Consider the following 23,356-nt stretch of genomic DNA (forward strand, 5'->3'; position numbering starts at 1 on the left):
GAACTGTTCACTACGTCCCTGGTCAATGGCCACAAGGTCCTCCATTTTGTGGATATCAACTATCTTTTTCAACCATACCGCAATACCCGGGGGCTCCGTCTTTTTCCAGAATAGGGGAATACAACTTTTCGCCGCCGTAATCAATGAGGGCAGGATTGATTTCCTGTATGCTTTGCTTGGTATTTCATGATGGTGTAATAAAAAGAATTCGGGGGTCCTGGGCAGCTCCCTATCTGTAAACTTCTGTGTGATCCGGTGTACTTCTGACCAAAAAGGTGCAAGAAGCCTACAAGACCAGAATATGTGAAGAAGAGAGCCCTCTTCCTCCCCACACCTCCAACAAATATCCGTGCTCTGAGGAAACATCCGATGCACTCTGTCTGGTGTGAAATACCAATGTGATAGGACCTTGAACCCCGCTTCCTGTTGGGCCGCACAGATCGAAGTCTTATAGGTAAAGAGAAATATTCTCTCTGCCTGTCTCTCATTTAGCTTTATTCCCAAGACACGTTCCCACTTAGCCAGATAAGGAGGTCTAAATCCCTCGGGGGGTGAGATGAGGAGCTGGTAAAGTTAATGAAATGGCATGGCGCAATGGCTCCTGCTCCGAACAAAGAAGTTCGAATGCTGTCAATGCTCGCAAGAAAGGTGCCGGTGAGGGCTGTGCTCTAAGAAAATGCGCTAATTGGACCTTTTGCCAAAAAGAAAGACTCGCCAGGAGGGGATCATCCATTAGTTCCTCCCTGGTCATCCATTTCCCATTCCTAATGAAGTGACGGAGCTGCGATCTGTTACACCCCTTAAGAGCTTGGAATCTGGATTCGTTCACTCCTGGGCTAAAGGCAGGGTTATCCGTTACTGGGGTTAGCGGTGAGGGAGCGGGCACAATCGAGTGTTCTCTAAATATTTTTTGGGCCATTTGCCATGTCTCACCCACTGTAGGATGATCCGTTATGCGGACTGGTAGATTCTGCTGACACCACGGCAGTCCCTCTAGCTCCATACCCGTCAAGCACTTCTCAATTTGAATCCATTGTTTTAGTGTCCCATGGCGACACCAGTCGATTATTCTTGTCAAATGGCAGGCTGAATGATAGAGAGCCACATCTGGAAGAGCAATTCCACCGAGCATTTTTGGCAACCGTAGGATTGATTGAGCGAGCCGCGGGGGCTTTCTGGCCCAAATAAACAGGGTCAACTCCCTATTTGCTGCTCTTAGGAAAGCCTTTGGGATCCTAATGGGTAGAGTCTGGAGATAGTATAGAATGCGGGGCATAACATTCATTTTTACTATGCTACATCTACCAAACCAGGAGAACAAACCCGATTGCCACTTCTGCAGATCTTTTTTAATGTCTCTCAGCAAGGGGGGAAAATTAAAAGTGAATACGTCTTCCACCTTCTTTGGTAGACGGATGCCCAGGTATTTGATACTGGAATCCGCCCACTTAAAGGGAAAGTCTGCTTGCAGCAGTTTAGCCAATGAGTTCGGCATGGATATGTTTAGGGCTTCCGATTTTTGGAAATTAACTTTAAAATTAGATAATTTACCGTATGCCCTGAGCTCTGACATCAAGTTAGGTATGGAGACTAGGGGATTAGATATAAAAAAGAGCAGGTCGTCCGCGAAGGCCGCTATTTTGGGAGACAATGAGTCCCCCAGGTGTATCCCTGATATGTTGGGATTGTCTCTCACTGTACGGAGAAAGGGCTCCAATGCTAAGATAAATATTAAAGGGGACAAGGGACACCCCTGCCTCGTCCCGTTGGTAATATCAAAAGGGGAGGACAACAGTCCGTTTACTTTCACCTGAGCCGATGGTCTGGAATATATAGCTAACATCCAGTTCATCATCCTCTGTCCCAGTCCTATGTGATACAGGGTCTCGGTCAAGAAGGGCCAGTTCACCCTATCGAACGCCTTTTCGGCGTCGGTAGAGAGAAGTAGCATCGGGATTCCCTTCGTTCGTGCTGCGTGAATAAGGTTGATAGCTTTCGTGGTGTTATCCCTCGCCTCTCTGGAGGGCACAAATCCGACCTGATCTGAGTGGATAATTGACGGGATCCATTCCGATAATCTCATGGATAGAATTTTGGTAAAGATCTTTAGATCCACATTAAGGAGGGATATAGGCCTATAATTCTGGCAGTGCAACGGATCTTTCTCCTCCTTTGGAATCACCGAAATGAATGCCCGTAATGAATCCTGAGGGAAACTCGTCCCCTCCCCAGTGTCATTATAGGCCGCAAGAAAGTGTGGTGTCAGGATACCCCCGAATGTCTTATAGTATGTCAGCGAGTATCCGTCTGGGCCCGGGGCTTTACCTTTTTGCATACGGGTGATGGCCAATGCTACCTCCTCCTCCGATATAGGTTCCTCCATAGTTGCTAACGCCTCATCAGGCAGCCGAGGGAGACCTGACTTCTGGATGTATTGTCGTATAGCCTCCCTTTCTCTTATTTTATCACTAGCCGACAATTGTTGTGGAAGGTTATATAAAGAGGTATAATATTTGCGGAACTGTTCCGCAATGTCCTCCGTAGTATGTACTTTGTGGCCCTGTTCTCCCATGAGCTCAGGTATGAACGTTTGTGCCCTCTGGGCTCTCAAGGCCCTTGCTAACAATTTACCACATTTGTTGCTGTGCTCGTAGAAAGTGCGTTTGCATTTCGCGATCACTGCCTTAGCTTTGAACATCGCCAGTGATCTCAATTGATTTCTCAGAGTTGTAAGTTCCACAAGCGCTTGAGGTGCAAGGGATTGTTTGTGTATGGATTCCAATACCCTAATTTTATCTAAGAGTTCAAGGATTTGCTGAGACCTCGCCCTCTTGAGGCGAGTACCAATTTTAATTAGTATTCCTCTGATAGTGCACTTGTGTGCCTCCCAGATCATCTGAGGTGTACTATCCGGACCTATATTATCTGAAAAAAAGTTTCTAAGTTCCCTCGCCACCTCCTCCACCACCTCAGGTTCTTGAAGTAATGTGTCATTAAGCTTCCACTGCCATTGTCTAGGTACATGTGGTATGAGGTCTATGTCAACAAAGACTGGCGCGTGGTCTGAGAAAGTGATGGGCCCTATAGTTGCCGATCTTACCCTAGATAGCATGGACTGGGGAAGCATAAAAAGATCGATTCTCGTATAGGAATCATGAGGGTGAGAATAGAAGGTGTAGTCCCTCTGTGTCGGGTTCAGCACCCTCCACACGTCAACCAAGTGAAAGGCATGAAAATTCCTTTTTAAGCGCTTGAGTGCTGCATAAGAGATTTGGGAAGTTTGCCTCGACGCGTCTAGGTGTGGGTCCATAGTGAAGTTGAGGTCTCCCCCCAACACCACTGCTCCCTCAGCAAAGTCTTGTAGTTTCGTCAGGATAGACTCAAAGAATCTAATCTGACCAGTGTTGGGGAAGTACAAATTCACTAGAGTTACCAAGGAGCCGCCCAAGGTTCCCTTCACCAGTAATGCCCGTCCCTCATTGTCATTCCACTGTTCTTTCAGTGTCCACGGCGTTGCGGCACGTATTATAATGCTAACCCCCTTTGACTTAGATTCGGGCGAGCACCCATGGTATGCGGTTGGGAAAAAGCGGTCTTGAAGTCTTGGTATTGCATCGGCTCGAAAATGAGTTTCCTGTAAAAAGCATATATGGGCCTTCGCTTGTTTCAAATTAGCCAAGACCATAGATCTTTTCTCAGGGGTATTAAGTCCCTTGACGTTGATAGACATTAATCGGAGAGTATCCCTGGAGTCCATGATGCGGGTTAGGCCTAGGAAAGGGGTACAGAAAGAAATAAAAAAAAAAAAAAAGGGGGGGGTAAGTAGAAAAAAAGCAGAAAGAGAGGGCAGAAAAGTGGAGAGTGGGTCACTAAAGTATCAGTGCACCCAAAAAAAAAAAAAAAAAAAAAAAAAATGGGTGGAAGAAGAAACTAAAGAAACTAAAACGCCTATAGCGTTTGGGAGACTTAGTCTCAGAACACCCTTAGGACTACTAAATCAAGCCCCAGAGGGGTGTTGTCCTAATTGGGGTAGTGGCTGAACACAACCGTGATCGAGAGCTCCCCAACCAGACCCATATGTAAAAAAGAACAAATATAAGACAAGTGAACCATCCTGCACTAGCATATATTACTAGAAAAATTGAAACTGGAAAACGAGAAGTTCTCATGAACCTGCATATAAGCATCAGTATCTTGGACTTTTATCCTGCTATCTATATGACAAGCTACAGATTGAAAACTATGACTTAGGGGGAATGCCTCTGTCGCCCGCTACACCCCATTGCTTGCAATCAGTTAATTACATTCCAGTGATGTCACACTGGGAAACCCTTGTATCCGTCCAACTATATGAGTGTGCAGCAGGCGAAATTCAACACCCCCCAGAGCGCCGATGAGGCAAAACAGTGTAATAACCAGCATAACTTAGAGCATATCTGTGTTAAAGGGACCATACATTTATAACAGTAACAGACTCCCCCCCTCCCCCCCCCCCCCCCCCATGCGTCATTCACTGGTTTCCCTGGTGCAACTGGATTCTGACGTGCAGCCCCGCAACAGCCATCTTTCTGAGCGTGTTCCCTTTCCCGGCGTGACTCTCACCGGGAGGGTGCATCATCTCTGACCATGGCGATACAAGGGACCCCCCATTAACAGAAAGCCCCTGTGCCAAGCCGTTATTCACTAAGAAGCGGTGCAACGCTGCACGTCTACTGCAAATACGCATCCTGTTCCCCACTTCCTGCTATGTTCTAGACACCCCTCATCCCTCCCCTTCAGTGCCTCCACCTCCAAAGCACACACTACCTTCCATATGTTTATTCCTAGCCGTCGAGAGGGGGTTAGAGTCCTCTCAATTTGCTGTGTGAAAAAAAAAAGGATTTGTTAGTGGTTGTCCTCTTAACCTGTGACGAGCATTTTCAAACTTTTGCTGTAGTTTATGGCTCATGTTGCCCCAGGGCAACCACGCCACCCCATAAGACCGCTACCTCCTCTCCGCCGGAGTCTCCTATCTACTTGGTGATATGGGTGCGTATCGGGTGGAACACTCCATGGCATACCCCGGGAGAGGAGGGATGTAATATTTCTAGTATGGTCACACATCACAGTCCTGGAGAGGAGAGGGGTTCGGCAGTACTACTCTCCTGATCACAAAAGAAAAATGTAAGGGGCAGAGGAGGGATACTATCGGGATCGGAGCGGATCCCCAAAACAGTCGGCTTCCAGAGGGGAGGGGAAAAAGTTCAGTATCCCTGAGCCCGTTGATTACCAAGAAAAACATTACGAGTCCCGTAACACAGTCACCTCTCGCTGTCAGTCACTTACATGTATGGGATCTCTGGTCTCACGGCTCCGGATCCCTACTTCTTATCGGAGTATGCTCTCTTTGTCTGCGCCTTGTCGATCGACGAGGGAGACCCAATGATGCGCTCTGAGGGGCTGGACGGAAATCCCTGCTCGGTATGGGACCAAGCCAGTCCCGCAGCAGAACCGGCTCCATTCCCAGGAAGGCAAAAAGGTCCGGGAGTTCGGCATGTCGGCGTAGAGTAAAGGATTCGTTTCCTTTCCGGATGGTCAGTTGTATAGGGAATCCCCATCGGTATGACAGTCCTGCTCGGCTTATTCTCTCCAGCAATGGCTTCAGCATTGCTCTCCTCAAGAGGGTTGCACGGGACACATCTGGATACACTGAAATCTGTGCACCGTCAAAGTCTACCGGGCCCTTGAGCCGCGCTGCGCGCATGATCTGTTCCTTATGACTGTACCGGTGGAGACGGCATAACACATCGCGGGGACGTTCCATGTCCGTATGTTTCGGGCCAAGCGCTCTGTGTACCCTGTCGAACTCCAGGGAGGCGGGAAGGGCACCATCTAGTATTGTGTGTATTAGTGCCCTCACTGTTTCTATTAGATTCTCCGGGCCGGTGGCTTCTGGTATGCCTCTAAACCGTATGTTTTGGCGCCGGCTACGGTTCTCCAAGTCTTCAGCGTGCAACTGTACCTCTGCTAGCTGTTCCAGATATCTCTGCTGCGATCTCTCCAGTAGTGTTACTCGAGTCTCCAGAGCCCCCATTGAGGCCTCCTCTTTAGTTAGCCGTTCATCAATCTCTTGTACCTCTGCCCGGACCTCCTGCAGGTCACGACGGTGCTGCTCCTCTACTCTCAGTACAAGTGCCTCCATGTCCGCCTTGGTGGGGAGAGCTTCCATGTCTGCTTTAGTGGGCAGAGCCCTCAGCAGTGCTCTAATGTCGGAGTCATCGCTAAGTAGCTGCACAGACGGGCCTGTTGCCGGTTGGCTGATCAGCGATGGGTTTAGCAGATTCGGGATCCCCGTGAGGGCCTGTGAACTTGTACTCTGTGAAGCTGCCATGCTGTCAGGTGATGCAGATGGCGAGCAGGCCTCGCCACGTGTTATCCCAGCACGATCCTCCCGGCCTGAGCTGGACTTTTCTTTTAGATATCGGTCGATTTGTGCCGCCGGATTTGGCTTGAGGGATGCCTTGTACTTGCCTCTTTTTCGATAGCTCATGGCCGGGTAGGTAAAAGCTGGTGGAATGGCATAACGGCTTCCTTCGCTCGATCTGGGGTCAGGAGCTGATCTTGCAGAGTCAATGTGTGAGGTATCCCCCCCTTCCTTTTCAGATGCACTGGCAGATACAGGGGATGAGAGGGCACTGTCTAGATGGGGACGGCAAAGCCACAGTCCATGTGCACAGCTCAGATATATGGGGTAGGTGTGCCAAGATGGCCGCCGGTCACCCTGTGTAGGCTCAGGCTGCAGACTAGGCCGGTTGTGAGCATCAGTCTCCCCGGGCCCCTGATGGGTACACAAGGTAGCAGACAGAGGGAAGGGTGCAGCCCAGTCCTCCCAGAAGGCTGTATAGTAGCTGGGTACCTGTGTGGTGTGGAATGCTTCAGACAGGGCCGTCAGTAAGGAGGACCAAGATGGCCGCGGCCTCCGGTAGTAGGCCGAAGCCGCGGTCTCGATTTATATTGCCGCCGAGCGGGAGATCGCCGCTCCGCTCGAGACGCCGAACGTTCCTCCCCCTCAGGGGTCAGATTCTTCTGTCCCAGGTGGTCCGGGGAGACAGTCCAGCCGGTTGCCCAGTGCAGGTAGCTCAGGATTATGGCTTAATTAGGGGTACTGGCAGGAGCTCAGAGACCACACGTCTTACACCATGTTGCGTCAGGCCACGCCCCTCATGTGATCATTTTTATGAATTGTCGTTTGCGTGCAAAATACCACAAAAATCAAGTATATGGCAAATGCAAGAAAGTAATCAGATATATAATGAGCATGTGCTGTCACCAACAGATCTTAGTGAACAAAAAAAAGTTCTTTTATTTATAAAATACAAAATCAATGCACAGTAATGACAATACAATGTGCGCTATGCCCCAGTAAATCAATCCTTTATATCCTTAACATTGGCAAAGGGATTACGTTTTCAAACATAGCAAAAAATACAATGCAATAATGAAATCACAGTACAACATATCAAAACATAACTATGAGGCTAAGTTCACACCATGTGCGTACCTCCTAACATTTTGAGATGGGAATGAAGGAGACCTACTAACAAACGAATGTAGGCATAGGACACGCCCCCTGCCACACCCCCTTAAAGGAGAATTAACCAATAAAAAAAGGTTAATTAAATCCACAAGGGACTTTTTTTTACCACTACTATTCCTTTATATTGGCTTTTAAAATGTTCAAATGCAGCAATTTAGAAATTGGATGAAAGGTTTAGCACTGGGAAATACTTTTTGAAAGAGAAAAAGTGCATTTTATATACAACTATATAGATCAGACCAAAATGAGGGACAAATGTTTGGTGTGACGCGTTGTTGAAAAAGGGTCGGGGCCTTCTTTCTCATGTTTCTTGCATATAGGATATGTCCTTTGAAATGAATGGGCTGCCCTACACGTGATGTGCAGGAACTCGCAGAAAATGCGTGAAAAACTGTGCATGCCGTAGCACCTGTGGGTGTAAACCTAGCCTTAAAGCGAGTCTGCGCTGTGCTCAGAACAAAGGAAGGGATACACTTTAAGCTGAACTCTTGGAGAGAAAAAAAAAACTTTACGTTGGGCTCCCCCTCCACTGCAAGGGTTAAATACTTGTTTTTGCCTATGGTATTATTAGGTTCACACTGCCATAACCTCAAAGTCACATGACTTACAGTGCGACTTTGCCAGGTGACTTCAGTGTGACTTGATGCGATCTGAATTGACTTTGAAGCAACTTCAGGGAATGCCTGGGTAATCTTCCTGTAATGTTGGATCCAAATCACATGAATTAAGATGAGGATCTGACTTGGAGGCGACTCCCCGTACACAAGTCGGATAGACGTCGCCTTGAAGTAGTACAGAAACCTTTTCTAAAGTCGGAGCGACTTTGGTAGTGCTAATTAAGACAGCTCTCATTGACTAACATGGGATTTCACATGTCATGCAACTTGGAGTCTCACAAGTCGGGTCCCAAGTCGCGGCAGTGTTGAACTGAGCCTTATGCCCTGTATACACGATCTGAAAATCGGATGACAGATCGTCCAATTTTTTTCGCTTACAAGTTGCTAGAAGAAATTGAATAGATTACTAACGTCACGAAAATTCTCGTACGACAGAGAAAAAAAAAATCGGAAGTGATGTAATGTGTTGTCGTATATTTGTATTGTATTTTCGGACAACAACTGTATTGACTAAACAAAAATCGTACGATTGGGTATCGTACGAGGAAAATTTTCGTGCTTGTCCGATCGAATAATATCGGATGAACTGTCGTGATCGGCTTTCAAAAGCTCTGTACTAAAGATCCGATTATCGTACGATCACGTTGAAAGCGGTATTTTTCATCCGATTTTTGGATCGTGTGTACGGGCCATAAGGGTCACCTTACATGTTACAATATGACTGTACAATATTTGTACAAAAATAACTATATGATGGCCATACACGATTTGGTTTTATTATCAGAGCAATGTACAATTCGATCAAAATGATCGAATCGGCAAACAATCGAAAAGCCAAAACTTCCCTTCCCATCGTTTTAACCTTTCAATTTATTGTTCATTCGGCAGAAGTTTTCCAACCTGTTCCTTTTTGGCTCTGAAAAATCAAAAAACATTTTCTATTTGTGTATATTGTGTAGTGAAGTAGCGCTAATATAGCACGTAAAAAAAAATAAATAAAAGAATTTCTCAGATGCTCATGGCAAATATAAACTCATATAAAAGTGTTCAAAGTCCTAAAAGGTGCATCCAATAATATATATCTGAGCAATAATGCAATGAAATCCAGTAAAGTGTATCACATAAAACTAAACTAAAAGTAAATTGTTTCCCAGGAGTAATCAGCATCCAAAAAAATCAGGTGACTCAGAGAGATGATCAGTTCCAAAGTTAAAAATATAAATCAGAGTAGATAAGGGGGATAAGGACAGGTGAAAGAGTCCAAATTAAAGATGTAAGATGGTAAACATGTCTTTCTGCAATCCTCCCCCAGTAGTGCTAGCTTCTCACCCTATAGATAGACCCCAACGGGTCTACTGGGGCAACAGTGAACGACCAGCCTGTTGTTGAAGCTTTCCTCACAGCTTTCAAGGGATCACTGCAGCTTTTGTCCGGTCTCCACGGTCTTTTCCTAGAAGAAAGTTTTCTCCCAATCCTATAGGTGGGGCAACAGTAAACGACCAGCCTGGTTTTGAAGCTTTCCTCACAAGGTCCAAGGGTGATCGCTGTAACTTTTTCTCCGGTCTCCACGGTCCTTTCCTAGAAAAAAGTTTCTCCCTATCCGCAAGATAGAAGATAAAAAAGAAGGCTCTCCATAGTGTAGTAGGTTTAAAGGTTCAAAAGTAATTTATTTAAAAAATCTAAAAACTCCTTTACAATATAAATGGCAACAGCAGGCCAGACAGCAAAAAAACGTGTCAAACAAATGAAAAGACTTCCGGTCACGGCCGTAACCGGAAGTGATGTCACCAAGCTCCTCCCGACTAGTTGCTTCACAACACACGTGACTACCTTGATGAAGTCACGTGTGTTGTGACGCAACTAGTCAGGAGATGCTTGGTGACATCACTTCTGGTTATGGCCGTGACCGGAAGTCTTCATTTGTTTGACACGTTTTTTTTCACTGCCTGGCCTGCTTTTGCCATCTATATTGTAAAGGAGTTTTTAGTTTTTTTTTAGTAACTTACTTTTGAACCTTTAAACCTACTACACTATGGAGAGCCTTCTTTTTTATCTTCTATCTTGCAGATTGGGAGAAACTTTTTTTCTACGAAAGGACCGTGGAGACCGGAGAAAAAGTTACAGCGATCCCCCTTGGACCTTGTGAGCAAAGCTTCAACAACAGGCTGGTCGTTTACTGTTGCCCCACCTATAGGATTGGGAGAAAACTTTCTTCTAGGAAAAGACCGTGGAGACCGGACAAAAGCTGCAGTGATCCCTTGAAAGCTGTGAGGAAAGCTTCAACAACAGGCTGGTCGTTCACTGTTGCCCCAGTAGACCCGTTGGGGTCTATCTATAGGGTGAGAGGCTAGCACTACTGGGGGAGGATTGCAGAAAGACATGTTTACCATCTTACATCTTTAATTTGGACTCTTTCACCTGTCCTTATCCCCCTTATCTACTCTGATTTATATTTTTAACTTTGGAACTGATCATCTCTCTGAGTCACCTGATTTTTTTGGATGCTGATTACTCCTGGGAAACAATTTACTTTTAGTTTAGTTTTATGTGATACACTTTACTGGATTTCATTGCATTATTGCTCAGATATATATTATGGGATGCACCTTTTAGGACTTTGAAAACTTTTATATGAGTTTATATTTGCCATGAGCATCTGAGAAATTCTTTTTTTTTTTTTTTTTTTTTTTTGTCGACATGCTATATTAGCGCTACTTCACTACATGATCTACATTTTTAGAGGTGTTGGCCACACTATAGAAATTTAGCTGCATTTTTCATTTAGCACTTTATATGTATGCACTTTATTAATTAGCACCTTATTTGTATTGATACACTCTTGGTAGCGCATTAGTACTTTGCCATATCATTTTCTATTTGTGCCCATTAACTGGACAAAAAAAAAATGGTCCAAATGACAGATTTTCAAAAGATTTTTCATTTAGTGTATGGGGATCATTAGACTTGATTTAGGTTGGATTTGATCAAACTGAGTAGATCGGCCAGGGCAGAAAATGATCAATCATTTTGCTTTGATTGGCAGCATTGATATACTTTATTAATAAATACGATTGTATTTCGATCTATCAAATTATAAGATTGCATGGTGAAAACAGAGGTGAGATCCATAACTAAAATAACATAAAATAAGAAAGAAAATCAGATAACGAACGAAAGTCCGAAAATGCTAAAGAATAAATAACTAACTAATAATAACTAACTATTAAATTATAGGTATTGGAATATCCTCTCAAATTTGGCTGTTAGTGAATGCAACGAATACGAATTTATCCAAAGTTATGAATTATCTGAAATAACAAATGCCGCATCTAAACAAATGGAACGAATTAATGATAAATAATAAAAAGTTTTCCTTATTATTGTTATTTTTGAATTTGGGAATAGTCGAAAAAGTTGGTTAAACGGGTTTTCGTTAAGTTGGATGTTTCTGAATTAATGACTTTGTTAAACGAATTTAGAACAAAACGAATTGCACATGTCTAAATCTCAATGGCCGGGATACAGCAAAAAATGGCAGGGGTTCCAAATCTTCCCTACTCTGTGCATAACTAAAAATAATAAAAGTTTTAGCTAAACATGCTGAATATCTTTTTTTTTTTTCAAAATTTTTTTTATTCAGCAGAGACAATATACAAAACACATACAGAATATCGGGTAGGTGAAACATCATAACATCATATACAAGAAACGTCACATAATGCATAATAATCCGGTCCACATAACCATTTCCCCTGTTCAGGGAAAAAAGAGATTTCAGTAATAGTCTAGAATTCCCACCTGTACTCTAGTGATTCCGCCTGTCCCCCCCCCCCCCAAAACAAAAAGAAATTAACTATATGCAACCCACCCCCCCAGGGCATGAATGCAAAAAATATATAGAGTGGAATATTTCACTACACCATGGGGCTGAACCGAGTCTGTACCCCCACCCTCAAGTCCCTCCCACCAGCTTATGACAAATATATATCTCCGTCTCCATACTTCTTCAGCCTTTACTCATTCACCCCATCTTTCACTGTCTCCTTTGAGTCAACCACCCTAAACCAAACCTTCCTAAATTTCCTGGATGCTCCCCTGGCCTCATACATCATGCGGTAAAGAAGAATGTCAGACAACCATATCCCTAACGTCAGTCGTTCCGTGTGGATCCATCTCCTAGCTATAAGTTTCCTAACTCCAAAGTACATTTTTCTAAGGAAAAGCTTGGTGTGCTCATTTAACACCTGTTGGTCAAAAATTCCCAAGAGACATCTCAAGGAGGAGCATATATTCGGATGGTCAAAGTTATCTGCTATAAATTTAGTCACCATGGACCACAATGGCCTCACCATGACACGTTCCCACACTACAAAAGAGCCATCTGCCCCCAAACATTTATGGCAAGTAGCGGAGTTTCTCCTGTGCCTACGGAATAGTCTGACCGGTGTATAATACATCTGATGGAGGTATCAAAGCTGTATCATCCTATCAGTTGAAAAGATGACAGAGCCCAGATGAGTGTCCAATGCCTCCTGCCACAGCTCCTCTGACAATTCCGGTATAAACATTTCCCAACTAGACCTGGCCTTCGCTACCAACCTGGAGTCCCCTGGGCCCATCTCCCGAAAGTATCTGGAAATTCTTTTGACAGGGTCAGGATCACCAAGGACTTTTTCCAATGAGGTATTCTGTACCTGTACTTCCCTTGTACTGAACTGTGCCACCGCCGCATGCCGCAGCTGGGCGTATCGAAAATGCCAGTTTTCTGGGTATCCCAAACAGTTCCCTCAACTGAGCAAAGGTACACAGCTTATCTTCCTGAAATATGTGGTGAAGCTACTTAACCTCATACTTAGCCCATACTCTCCCATCCTCCAGTTTAAAAAACTCCTTGAGGGTTGCATTATACCACAGAGGGTTATTAGGTGATTTCCATAGGGGTTCATCTCTCTTTTGTTGGGCGCAGATATGAAATATCCATCCAGGCAGAGCCATCACCGAACCTACCCTTCTACTCGGCACTCCCTATAGGCCGTATTCAGAAGAGTCTCGGGATAATATCAAAATACAAGAATCATGTTATTTGAATCTTGTTGTGCTTTTTCATACCTCCCAACATTTTGAGATGGGAATGAGGGACACCTACTAACAAACGTTTGTAGGCATAGGACACGCCCCCTGTCACACCCCCTTAAAGGAGAATTAATAAAAAAAAGGTTAATTAAATCTACAAAGACTTTTTTAACACTACTATTCCTTTATATTGGCTTTTAAAATGTACAAATGCAGCAATTTAGAAATTGGATGAAAGGTTTAGCACTGGGAAACACTTTTTGAAAGATAAAAAGTGCATTTTATATACAACTATATAGATCAGACCAAAATGAGGGACAAATGAGGAGGAAAGAGGGACAGAGGGACATTGCTCCAAATCAGAGACAGTCCCTTGAAATCAGGGACAGTTGGGAGCTATGGCTTTGTGTATTTCTTCCAGAGCTGTATAAACTGTTGGCACTATATAAATCCTGTATATTTATAATAATAATAATTTGTGCAGTAATCCAGTGTGAGACTTTACCTCTGTGCAGGAGCTTCCTGTAATAAAGGCCGCTCATTGCTGCTCTCTCTCCTTGTGCAGAATGACTAGTCTTGTCTCCACCCCCTCCTGTACCTTTCTATAGGCAGAATGTAGTGGGTGGAGCCTGCCAAGTCCCTCCCACAGCTCTTCGCTCTGCACAGTACAGCACAGTGATGATGTCATTGCTACTTTTACAAGGTAATATCTGGTTTTGCAAAGGTTTTTGGTGCACACAAAAGTGGATATGCTGCATGTCCTTTGTGGCTATTGAGTAATAGGATTACATAAAAGTTTTTATGTCGGGAGTTTAGCTTTAACTAATGAAATTTATTTTTATAGCCTCACTGCAGTCAGCGTTTATTACGTTTTATTGGAAGCTTTTTTTTACTGGACATGTGACAGGCAGCTGTAATGTGGATCAGTGTGTAATGTGACCAGATCAGCAGGAGTGCGGGGCAGGCTAAGCTGCAGTGTGGTCACAGCGGATTCAACTCTGATACGACTCGGCACAAGCACTTGGAAGGCACATTGAAACTAAATACAGAGTGGCTCATGTACACATGAATCTCTATTTATTTCCAGCCAGAGTTTCACAAGAGTCAGCTTTTATAGGGTAAACTATCGCTTATGGGGAACAAGTATATTTTTCCAAAGCCTTCTTAGCCATTAAATGTCCTGCCAAACCAGTTTTTTTTTCTTTTAGTTTTAGATAAAAGGGTGAAGGATTAGAACCCCTGTTGGGCTTTTACTGCTATCAGGGGCTCTTGTTAAGATGGCCGCACATGTATCAGAATGATCATTTACGCTGAACTCCAGGCACAAGAACAAATAACAAGAATAAATTCCACTTTGTGTGCACCAATTGTCTTTGCGCACTCAGATATTACTTTGTAAAAGTAGAAGTGACATCATCATTGTTGTGTACATAACCTCTGCAGAGAGCAGAGCTGTGGGAGGGACCCAGCAGGCTCCACCCACTACAGTCTGCCTGCAGAAAACTACAGGAGGGGGCGGGGACAAGACCCGTCACTCTGCACAAGGAGAGAGAGCAGCAGTGACCGGTCTTTATCACAGGAAGCTCCTGCACAGAGGGAAAGTCTCACCCTGGATTACTGCACAGATCTTGAGGAAATACACAAAGCACACAAAGACTCATAGAAAAATACACATGACTCTTGTATCTAGGCAAAATTTGCATATCCTGGAGCTCACCTGTCAATCAATCATTTGATGCAACTAAAATGATCAAATCAAAATAAAAAAATCATAACCCCCAAACCCTCAATTGGAGAGATTTACTGAGCTCTCACTCAATGCTGATCCTAGCAAGATGAATAGACATGGCAGAGTTTTGTTGATTGTTTCTGATGAGTCATTTGGTGGGCACACATGGTTAATTTTTATTATTGGATCAAAGTGCAATTTGATGGAAATGATCAAATATGCAAAAAATCGATTAGCCATAACTTCCTTTCCAATTGATTTTGACTTGATTTAGATTGAATTTGACTGAGCCAATTGGCCAAAGAGGAAAATATGAATAATTTTGCATTGATCCGCAGCACTGCGGTACTTTGTTCATAAATATGGTCATATTTTAATCACTCAGATGATAAGATTACATGATGGAAACAGAGATGTGATTAATCATTTATGATCATATCTTAACTATTGATTGAAATCGACTTCCCTATGTGTGTCATATTGACCGAATAGGTTGTCGACTACAGATCAATATTTCCTATCAGATGAGATTGATCAAAAAAGAAATTGATTACTTATCAAATGTATGGCTACCAATACTAATATCTGCCTTTGTGTTAAAGAGCTGATCTTAATAGAGATTGATTCAATTATTTGCTTTGATAGATCGAATTTTCAATCGATGCCTTATGTGTTGTATTGTTTGATATTCCAGTTGATAAAGAATCGCTTGTTTGCAATTGCTTAATACCTGTAGGACTAGTATGAGAGAGCTTCTCCTTAATTACTGTCACAGTGACTATGGTTTCACATGACAGAAAGTGGGAGAAAACCTGTATCAGGGACACAGAAATAAATACAAAATGTAGATCTTCTCTTTAAATCTTCTCTTGCTTTACCTAAAAAAAAATAAAAAATATCTATCTATCTATCTATCTATCTATCTATCTATCTATCTATCTATCTATCCTCTGTGTTAAAAACAGGAAATAAAGGGAAATCTTTCTAATGGAATCCTGAATAGTAGTAATCTAATAGGGTGTTCTAGCCCCGCCCAGTCTATCCAAAAAAAAAAAAAGTTTAAGTGGATTTACACTTCAGTCTTACATGTGATGAATGGTTGAACAGTATTGCAACTGGATTAAACAATAAAATCCAAAATACGAATTCTAGAGGAAAGTCTATAAAAGGTCCTTTATTTTTACAGAACTTGGGATCTTTGACGTATTTACATTACTTGTGTGTTGGAGTGCTGGTTGTCTGCAGTGGGATTACTCACAGGAAATGTCTTTCCTCGGTAGTGCTGAAGCTTCCTATGAATTCAGTTACAATAACTTCCTGACGTGTATGCAAGTTACATATTACATATTAAATATTATTACATAGTTAATAGGTTGAAAAAAAGACTTGTGTCCATCAGGTTCAGCCACTCCCATGGTTTTTGTCCTCAGGAAGGCAACAGCTGGCAATTTTGCCACATAGGCAGAAAACTTTTTACAACCCCTTCCCCTCTGCCCAAAGGAAATCTGATAGGTTCCCAGGATAAAAATGTCTGCATATTATCCCCTAGTAATTATACCTGTTCATAGTTATAAGTAATTCTTTCAATGTTATCATTATTATTTTTGCCATTACTGCCTCATATGGGAAAGCAATCCACAGCTTAACCACCCTTGTCAGAAGCGTGTGCGTTCCTTCTCCATCATAGCTGCTGGTTCCAGCATCCTGGCTGTGGCTGTGGCCTTCTCCTTGTCTGTCCACCTGCAAGGTGATTGATGTGGCCAGTCTCTGAGTGGAGACCCTACTTGATATAAGCCTTCCAAACTTGCAGTCTCAGTCATGCTTGTAATAGAGTGTGTAATACCTGATCAAGCTGCCTGTTTGTCTGCCATTCTCTGCTAGATGGGATTTCCCGGTGTATGACCTTGGATCGGATAACGACTATTCTCTGAACTCTGCCTGCCTTTTACCTGGACTGTCATTGAACCACTCTGCCTGTCTGCCAACCGCAGTGCCTGTTTGCTTTGCTCAGTTCACACATGCCCTGGAGTGGTGGCCAGGCACTATAGCATTGTGTATAAGTCCTGGGGGTAACCTAGTACCAGTAGGTCTGCTTGCCTTATGGGAAAGGAGGCTGCTATAGGTTAAAGTAGTTCTAAAGTCAGAAGTTTTTTTTTATCTTAACGCATTTTATTCCTTCTGTGTGCAGCAGCCCCCCCCTAATGTTTAACTGATCCTCATCTTAATTCAGCGATGTGCACGAATGCCTCAGCATCTGGGACTCTCCCTCCTGATTGGCTGAGACACAGCAGCGGCACCATTGGCTCCCGCTGCTGTTTATCAAACTCAGTAAGCCAATGAGGTGAGAGAGGGGGGCCGAACTGTGTCTGAATGGACACATGGAGCTGCAGCTCAGATGCCCTCATAGCAAGATGCTATCAAAAATGCACCAGAAGGCAGCAAAAACACAAAACGCTTCCGGAATGCAGAAATTGTGGTATGAACCGACCCTTAAGAGGTTGTAAACCTCTATAAAAAAAAAAGAACCTATAAGACAAAGGCATAATAAACTAGTAGGCATCCCTACTAGCTCATTATGAAATACTTACCGGCTCATGACGATATACGTCGGTACTTTGAAGAGGAATATCGTTGTTATGGCAGCAGCTAGCTTCAGTGAGCGGTCTGATTTCACATAAAAGTGGTCTCTGCGGCGGATTCGCCGCAAAATCACTTTTGTCGGGGGCGGGAGAGGCCCCCCTGCCGCTCTCCGGTAGTCTCTGCCACTTACTGGAGCCGCCGGCGGAGACGATCGGGTCTTCTTCCCTGCTTGGCTGGTTGCCGAGTGAGGGAAAGATGGCTCCATAGATGTCAAACGTCACTTCCGCCCAATGCTCTTAAAGGAGTGTCTTCCGAATTTGCGGGCTCTGGCGCTGTGATTGGCCGGAGCCGCAATGACATCACTCCCATGCATGCGCGTGGGAGCCGCCGTTCACGGCACGGGCTCGGAAGGAACAGCACATGTGGGCCGTTCCTTCAGATTGCATGCACCAGTGATGTCACTGGCTGCATGCACTGGAAATATCTCCTAAACTGTACAGGTTTAAGAGATATTTTCACTACCTATAGGTAAGTCTTATTATAGGCTTACCTATAGGTAAAAGTTTGCAGAGGAAGTTTACTTCCTCTTTAATGCGGACCATTATTCACCAGAAACACTTTGCCTCATTGGATTCCTTCCCTCTCCACAATTACAAAAAGATGACTTTTATCTTTTTTTTTTTTCCAGTCCCCCTACCCCCTGCCTACATTTTTGTCTAGATGAGAATTATGTGTCCCTGCTCCTATGCATCCTGGGATATGCATGTCACTTATCCCCAGAGGTTGCAGAAGCAGGGACACACTCTGGAGGGTGCACCTTTCATCGGGGTCCAGCTGCAAGAACCGGAAATGACAGCTGGCTCCCAATGATGTCACAGAGGAAGATGGAAGACCACAGCAGGACAATACTGGGTTCATTAGACATGCAAGTATTGTGAATTGAGGATAACCCATCAAACCACAAAAAATCATCAGAAAGGGGGTGAAGTTCCCCTTTAATTTGCCAAATCTTCACACGGGCTTTGGATATTTTTAGTGTGTAAAAGAGGAAGTTTTCGCTTTAAAAGTTTCTTTAAATTCCAAAAAATAAAAATGTATAATAATCAACTGAAAGGATACGATGACTTGAAATTATAATATTCATATGGAAACTCTATTTTAAAGAAGCTTGTGGCATAATAATAAATGTAAAATAAAATGCAAAAATACTTATTGTAGCTTACAAAACTGAATACAGATGTTAGTCTAAAGAGACGAAAAGGACAATGATATACAAAATCTGCATGAATGTACTTTATGGCCTGGTTCACACCTATGCAGGTTGTAGTTTACATACTCCAGGTGCATTTCACATTTTTCTATACAAGTTATTGATCCACTGAAGTCTATGGAACCAAAAACCAGAAAAAAAGTCCCTGGCCCTTTCCATAAAATGCACAGATGTGAACTACATCCATAGGAAACCATGATAAATTGTTAGTGTGTTTCTTCAAAAACGCATTAAAAAATGCATAGATGTGAACCAAGCCTAAATTGCCTGACTAAGTACAGTAGATCTATAGCTGTTCAATGAGATTGTAGTCAAACTTAGGCTCGATTCACACCTATGCATGTTGCTTTTGAGCGTTTTTGGAGGTTTTTTTTTCATGCTTGGCACGTTTTTGAGCAGCGTTTTTGTAGCGTTTTTGCCGCGTTTTTGCCGCGATTTGCGTTTTTTTTTTTTTTAATTTTTTTTTACAGTCTTAAAAAAAAATTACAAAAAAAAAAAAAAAACGGCAATAACGCACCAAAAACGCACCAAAAACGCTGCAAAAACGCTGCAAAAACGGTGCACTTGCGTTTTTGATGCTTGTCCATTGAAATCCATTACATGCAAAACGCTGCTTTTTGCATGAAAAAAAGTCCCCGACCCTTTACAAAAACGCAGAGATACAAAAAAGCATTGATGTGAACATGTTCCATAGGAACCCATGTTAAAAAATTCCCATGCATTTCTGCAAAATGCAAAATGCATCAAAAAACGCGCTAGTGTGAATGGAGCCTTAGTATACAAAGATAGATGCAAAAAGTTCACAATGAGCCAGTATAAAGTCGTTTTTTTACATGTCCAAGAAAAGCCCCTTAGATAGTATTGTGTAGAGCTGTACTAATTATACTGGAAATCTTCAGTATGACAAACAGCATCCTGTCCTGCAGAACTGGCTTATCAATGTTCGTTGATAGGATTATTGACATTAAGATGATGAAAAGGGCAGGACTTTATTGAACCTAATACGTACTTGATTACATCTACCTATTTTCTGGCACATTTCAGCACTAGAGAAATTCCTGGCCATGTTCCGGAATAGGACTTTTCACACTGCTGTATATGGCAGCTTGGGTGCCAACTCAGGCGAAAGTGACAGGAGTTATTGAACCTAATACATACTTACACACACAGCCCTAGAGTCTAATCTCCCTGTTGGAATTTACACAGATTAATTACATCTCTACTTCCCCACATAGTGCTGTTCAAGCCTGATTGGCTGCTTTAATGAGGAAGGAGCTGTCAGATATATGCATTTATTTCCAAATGCTTTGATAGACAAACAGGGTGGTGGGTGAACACAGCAAAGCGAAATGTTTTTTTAACTTTGGGTGCTTTATCACTATCTCAAAACTGTACTTTGCACCCTGGTACAAACCTGGGAATGGGCTTTTTAGGTTACCAGTTACTTTCAATGCACAGAGTCAATGCTGAGATCACCAGAAGAAGGAAGGAGGTCCTGATTTATCTATATAGATCTTTATTTTTCACTAGACGGATCACCAGCAGGAGGAAGGAAGTCTTGAATCCCTTTATATAGACCTTTATTTAGAGGGACCATCAGCAGGAAGAAGGAGGTTCTTAGTCCCCTATTTAGATCTTTAGGTATCACTAGAGGGATCACCAGCAGGAGGAAGGAAGCCCTAAATCCCCTATATTGATCTTTATTTATCACTACCAGCAGGAGGAAGGAAGTCTTGAGTCTCCTATATACAGTAGATCTTTATTTATCACTAGAGGGACTACTAGCAGGAGGAAGGAGGTCCTGATTATTACCCTATATAGATCTTTATTTAGAGCTATCTATAGCAGGAAGGAGGTCCTAATACCAGTATATACATCTTTAGTTATCACTAGAGAGATCACCAACAGGAAGAAGGAAGTCTTGATGGACCACTTGGACTTTTTCTGCCGCTGCCCTTCTATGTTTCTATGTATGGAGACTGAACTGTGCATTTACAAACGATTTTCTATTATCTTCTAGGTCTATGAGAGGTGTGTCCTGAATAAAGAATGGCTCCAGCAGTGGGAACAGACTTGGGTTACACCCCACCAGATGGAGGCTGGGGATGGATGGTCGTTGTTGGGGCTTTCATATCCATGGGGTTCTCCTATTCCTTCTGTAAAGCTGTGACAGTGTTCTTCAAGGAAATCCAGGAGTATTTTGGGGCCTCAAAGAGTGAAATAGCTTGGATTTCCTCTCTGCTGCTTGCCTGCATGTATGCTGGAGGTAAGTACACTTCAAACATAAAAGTTTATGTAAAGGTCAACTCCACCCAGAACTAATACTTCATCTTTGACAGTTTCAATACAATTTGTTGAAAGATCCAATCTTAAATCGAAAAACTCTACAGCAATTTTATCAAAAGCAGACAGATTTTTTAATCAGGTTCAAATAGAACAATTTCAATCCCTTGCAGTCAATCAGAACCACCATTTTATGTATTTGATTACTACACTATTTCGATTCAGAATTGAAAGCTTCATCATGGTTTACTTGGCACATGTATGGACATCTTAAGATTTTCTTTATTTGCATATTGGTTCTGCACCAGTGACTCATGACTATTCAAGCCAGAGGATCAACACAACAATAGTAATTGCTGACTGTTGTTGGGGAACAGGTGGTATTAATGGAGACTTGTATTGTAAACTCATAACCTGAAAAGCTTAAAAAAAAATATATTGAATCCACATATAACAGCATATAAAGCAGAGGCCAATTTTAATGTCAATGCAATCAGATGATCCTTCAGTTTTTTTTAAGTGCGCGGATGCATGTAAAACCTCAACAAAAAATAGGAAAAAAAAGCTCATCGATCTACCAACTTTTATTAAACACTAAAACAATTGTGATATACATATGCACTTATATGTACCCAAAATGGTGTTTTGTACGCAGCGGCTTCTTGTTTTGTATTGTAAACGACCTTTCTATTTGTGCAGAGTATTGCAATAAGCGCTGGAAGCTTCTTGGATGCAGTAATATGGCTTTACTTTCATGGAGAAATATATTACATGTCTTACAGCACAGAGAGACATGAACAGGAAGCAGAAATATACAAGTACATGCACTGAACATAAACAGAACATCCTGTGATCACATTACCATAGAATACACACTATAACACCGCAGTGCCACCTGCTGGATAGATAGGTATAATCCATGTATTTTAGTTCAGTTTATATAACTTGCTGTTGCTTTTCCAACACTTTCAACATTGAGCTCCACTCAGGTTATTTACCCCCCCCCCTCCTTCCCTATTGAAACATGTGAGATCTGTAGGTGTTTACCATAATAGTATTGTGCATCTGTTATAACTCTGGGGCCCAACCCGTGGCCTGGGGCAGAAATTATTTTGCAGCCATGGGGGGGACCCTGTAGACAGTAATCTGTGTTTTCCTTACCTAGGTGCTTACTTAGGCCAGTGAAAGAAAAATGTTTTATAGACTGGTTTCCAGTAGTTAAATGGTTTGGTGAGTAAAAGGTCATTTTTATGGTGCTGCGGGGAGCACACATGTGGAAGCACTGATTTGTAAAGGGACTTTAATAGAGGTAACCATTAGCAGTTTAATTAAGGTGTTTCCAATATAGGTCTTGAAGCATGTATTCATTGTCAAAACTCCAAAAGCTTGTCTGTAGTCTGACCATCTCTTATAGCATGCCCATAGTCTAGGACCATCCTATGTAGCAGGCCTGTAGTTTTGGACCATCTCTTGTAGCATGCTTGTAGTCCTTGACCATCTCATGTAGCATGCCTGTAGTCTTTCTTCATCTCTTGTAACATGTCTGTAGTCTTTGACCATCTCTTGTAGCATGCCCATAGTCTATGGCCATCTTTTGTAGCATCCCCATAATCTATGACCATCTCTTGTAGCATGCCTGTAGTCTATGACCATCTCTTGTAGCATGCCCATAGTCTATGACCATCTTTTGTAGCACTCCCATAATCTATGATCATCTCTTGTAGCATGCCCACAGTCTTGTACCATCTTCTGGTGCATGCCTGCAGTCTCTGACAGCATTCTGCACTGTTATGTTCACTAAATATTATGTATAATCCTATGGTAATGCCAAGGGTCATAATTAGGACCTCTAATATGTAAGTTGACCACTCCCTGGCTTACACTGTCCTGTATTTAGTACACTGCATTCTCTTTTTATTATTATGTATTCTACACAGAATTCCAAAAGACGTTTGACTGGCTTATCGGATTTCGTCATGTCTGTTCCTGCAAACCAAAAGGAAAACACTGACCTTGTATTAACAGGTTATGACAAATGTACACACTGTTAACAAAGCAAGTTTAAAAAAACGTCAATTTAAAGGAATACATAAAACTGGATAAAATGTTGAAGAACTTTGTGAGACCATGTAGAAAAGCAGTTGCTTTCTGCATTCATGTTAAAGTTGCCAAGTAATTTTTTTTTTTTTTTTTTTTTTGCACGTTCCTTTTAGGACCCTTTCACGCCC

At 42.7% G+C, this 23,356-nt stretch overlaps 1 protein-coding gene across 2 annotated transcripts in view; it reads left to right on the top strand.

Annotated features, from left to right (window-relative positions):
- Positions 1 to 23,356, top strand: part of LOC141103045 (monocarboxylate transporter 2-like) — a 112,959-nt gene that overhangs the window by 10,083 nt on the left and 79,520 nt on the right. For both annotated transcript variants that reach the window (XM_073592201.1, XM_073592202.1), the window contains one exon: positions 20,866 to 21,111. In XM_073592201.1, coding sequence (XP_073448302.1) covers positions 20,895 to 21,111 — 217 coding nt within the window. In that variant the 5' untranslated portion in view covers positions 20,866 to 20,894. The remainder of the gene's footprint in view (positions 1 to 20,865; positions 21,112 to 23,356) is intronic.

This window comes from Aquarana catesbeiana, linkage group LG07 (assembly GCF_042186555.1).
Source record: "Aquarana catesbeiana isolate 2022-GZ linkage group LG07, ASM4218655v1, whole genome shotgun sequence".
NCBI classification, from domain to species: Eukaryota; Metazoa; Chordata; class Amphibia; order Anura; family Ranidae; genus Aquarana; species Aquarana catesbeiana.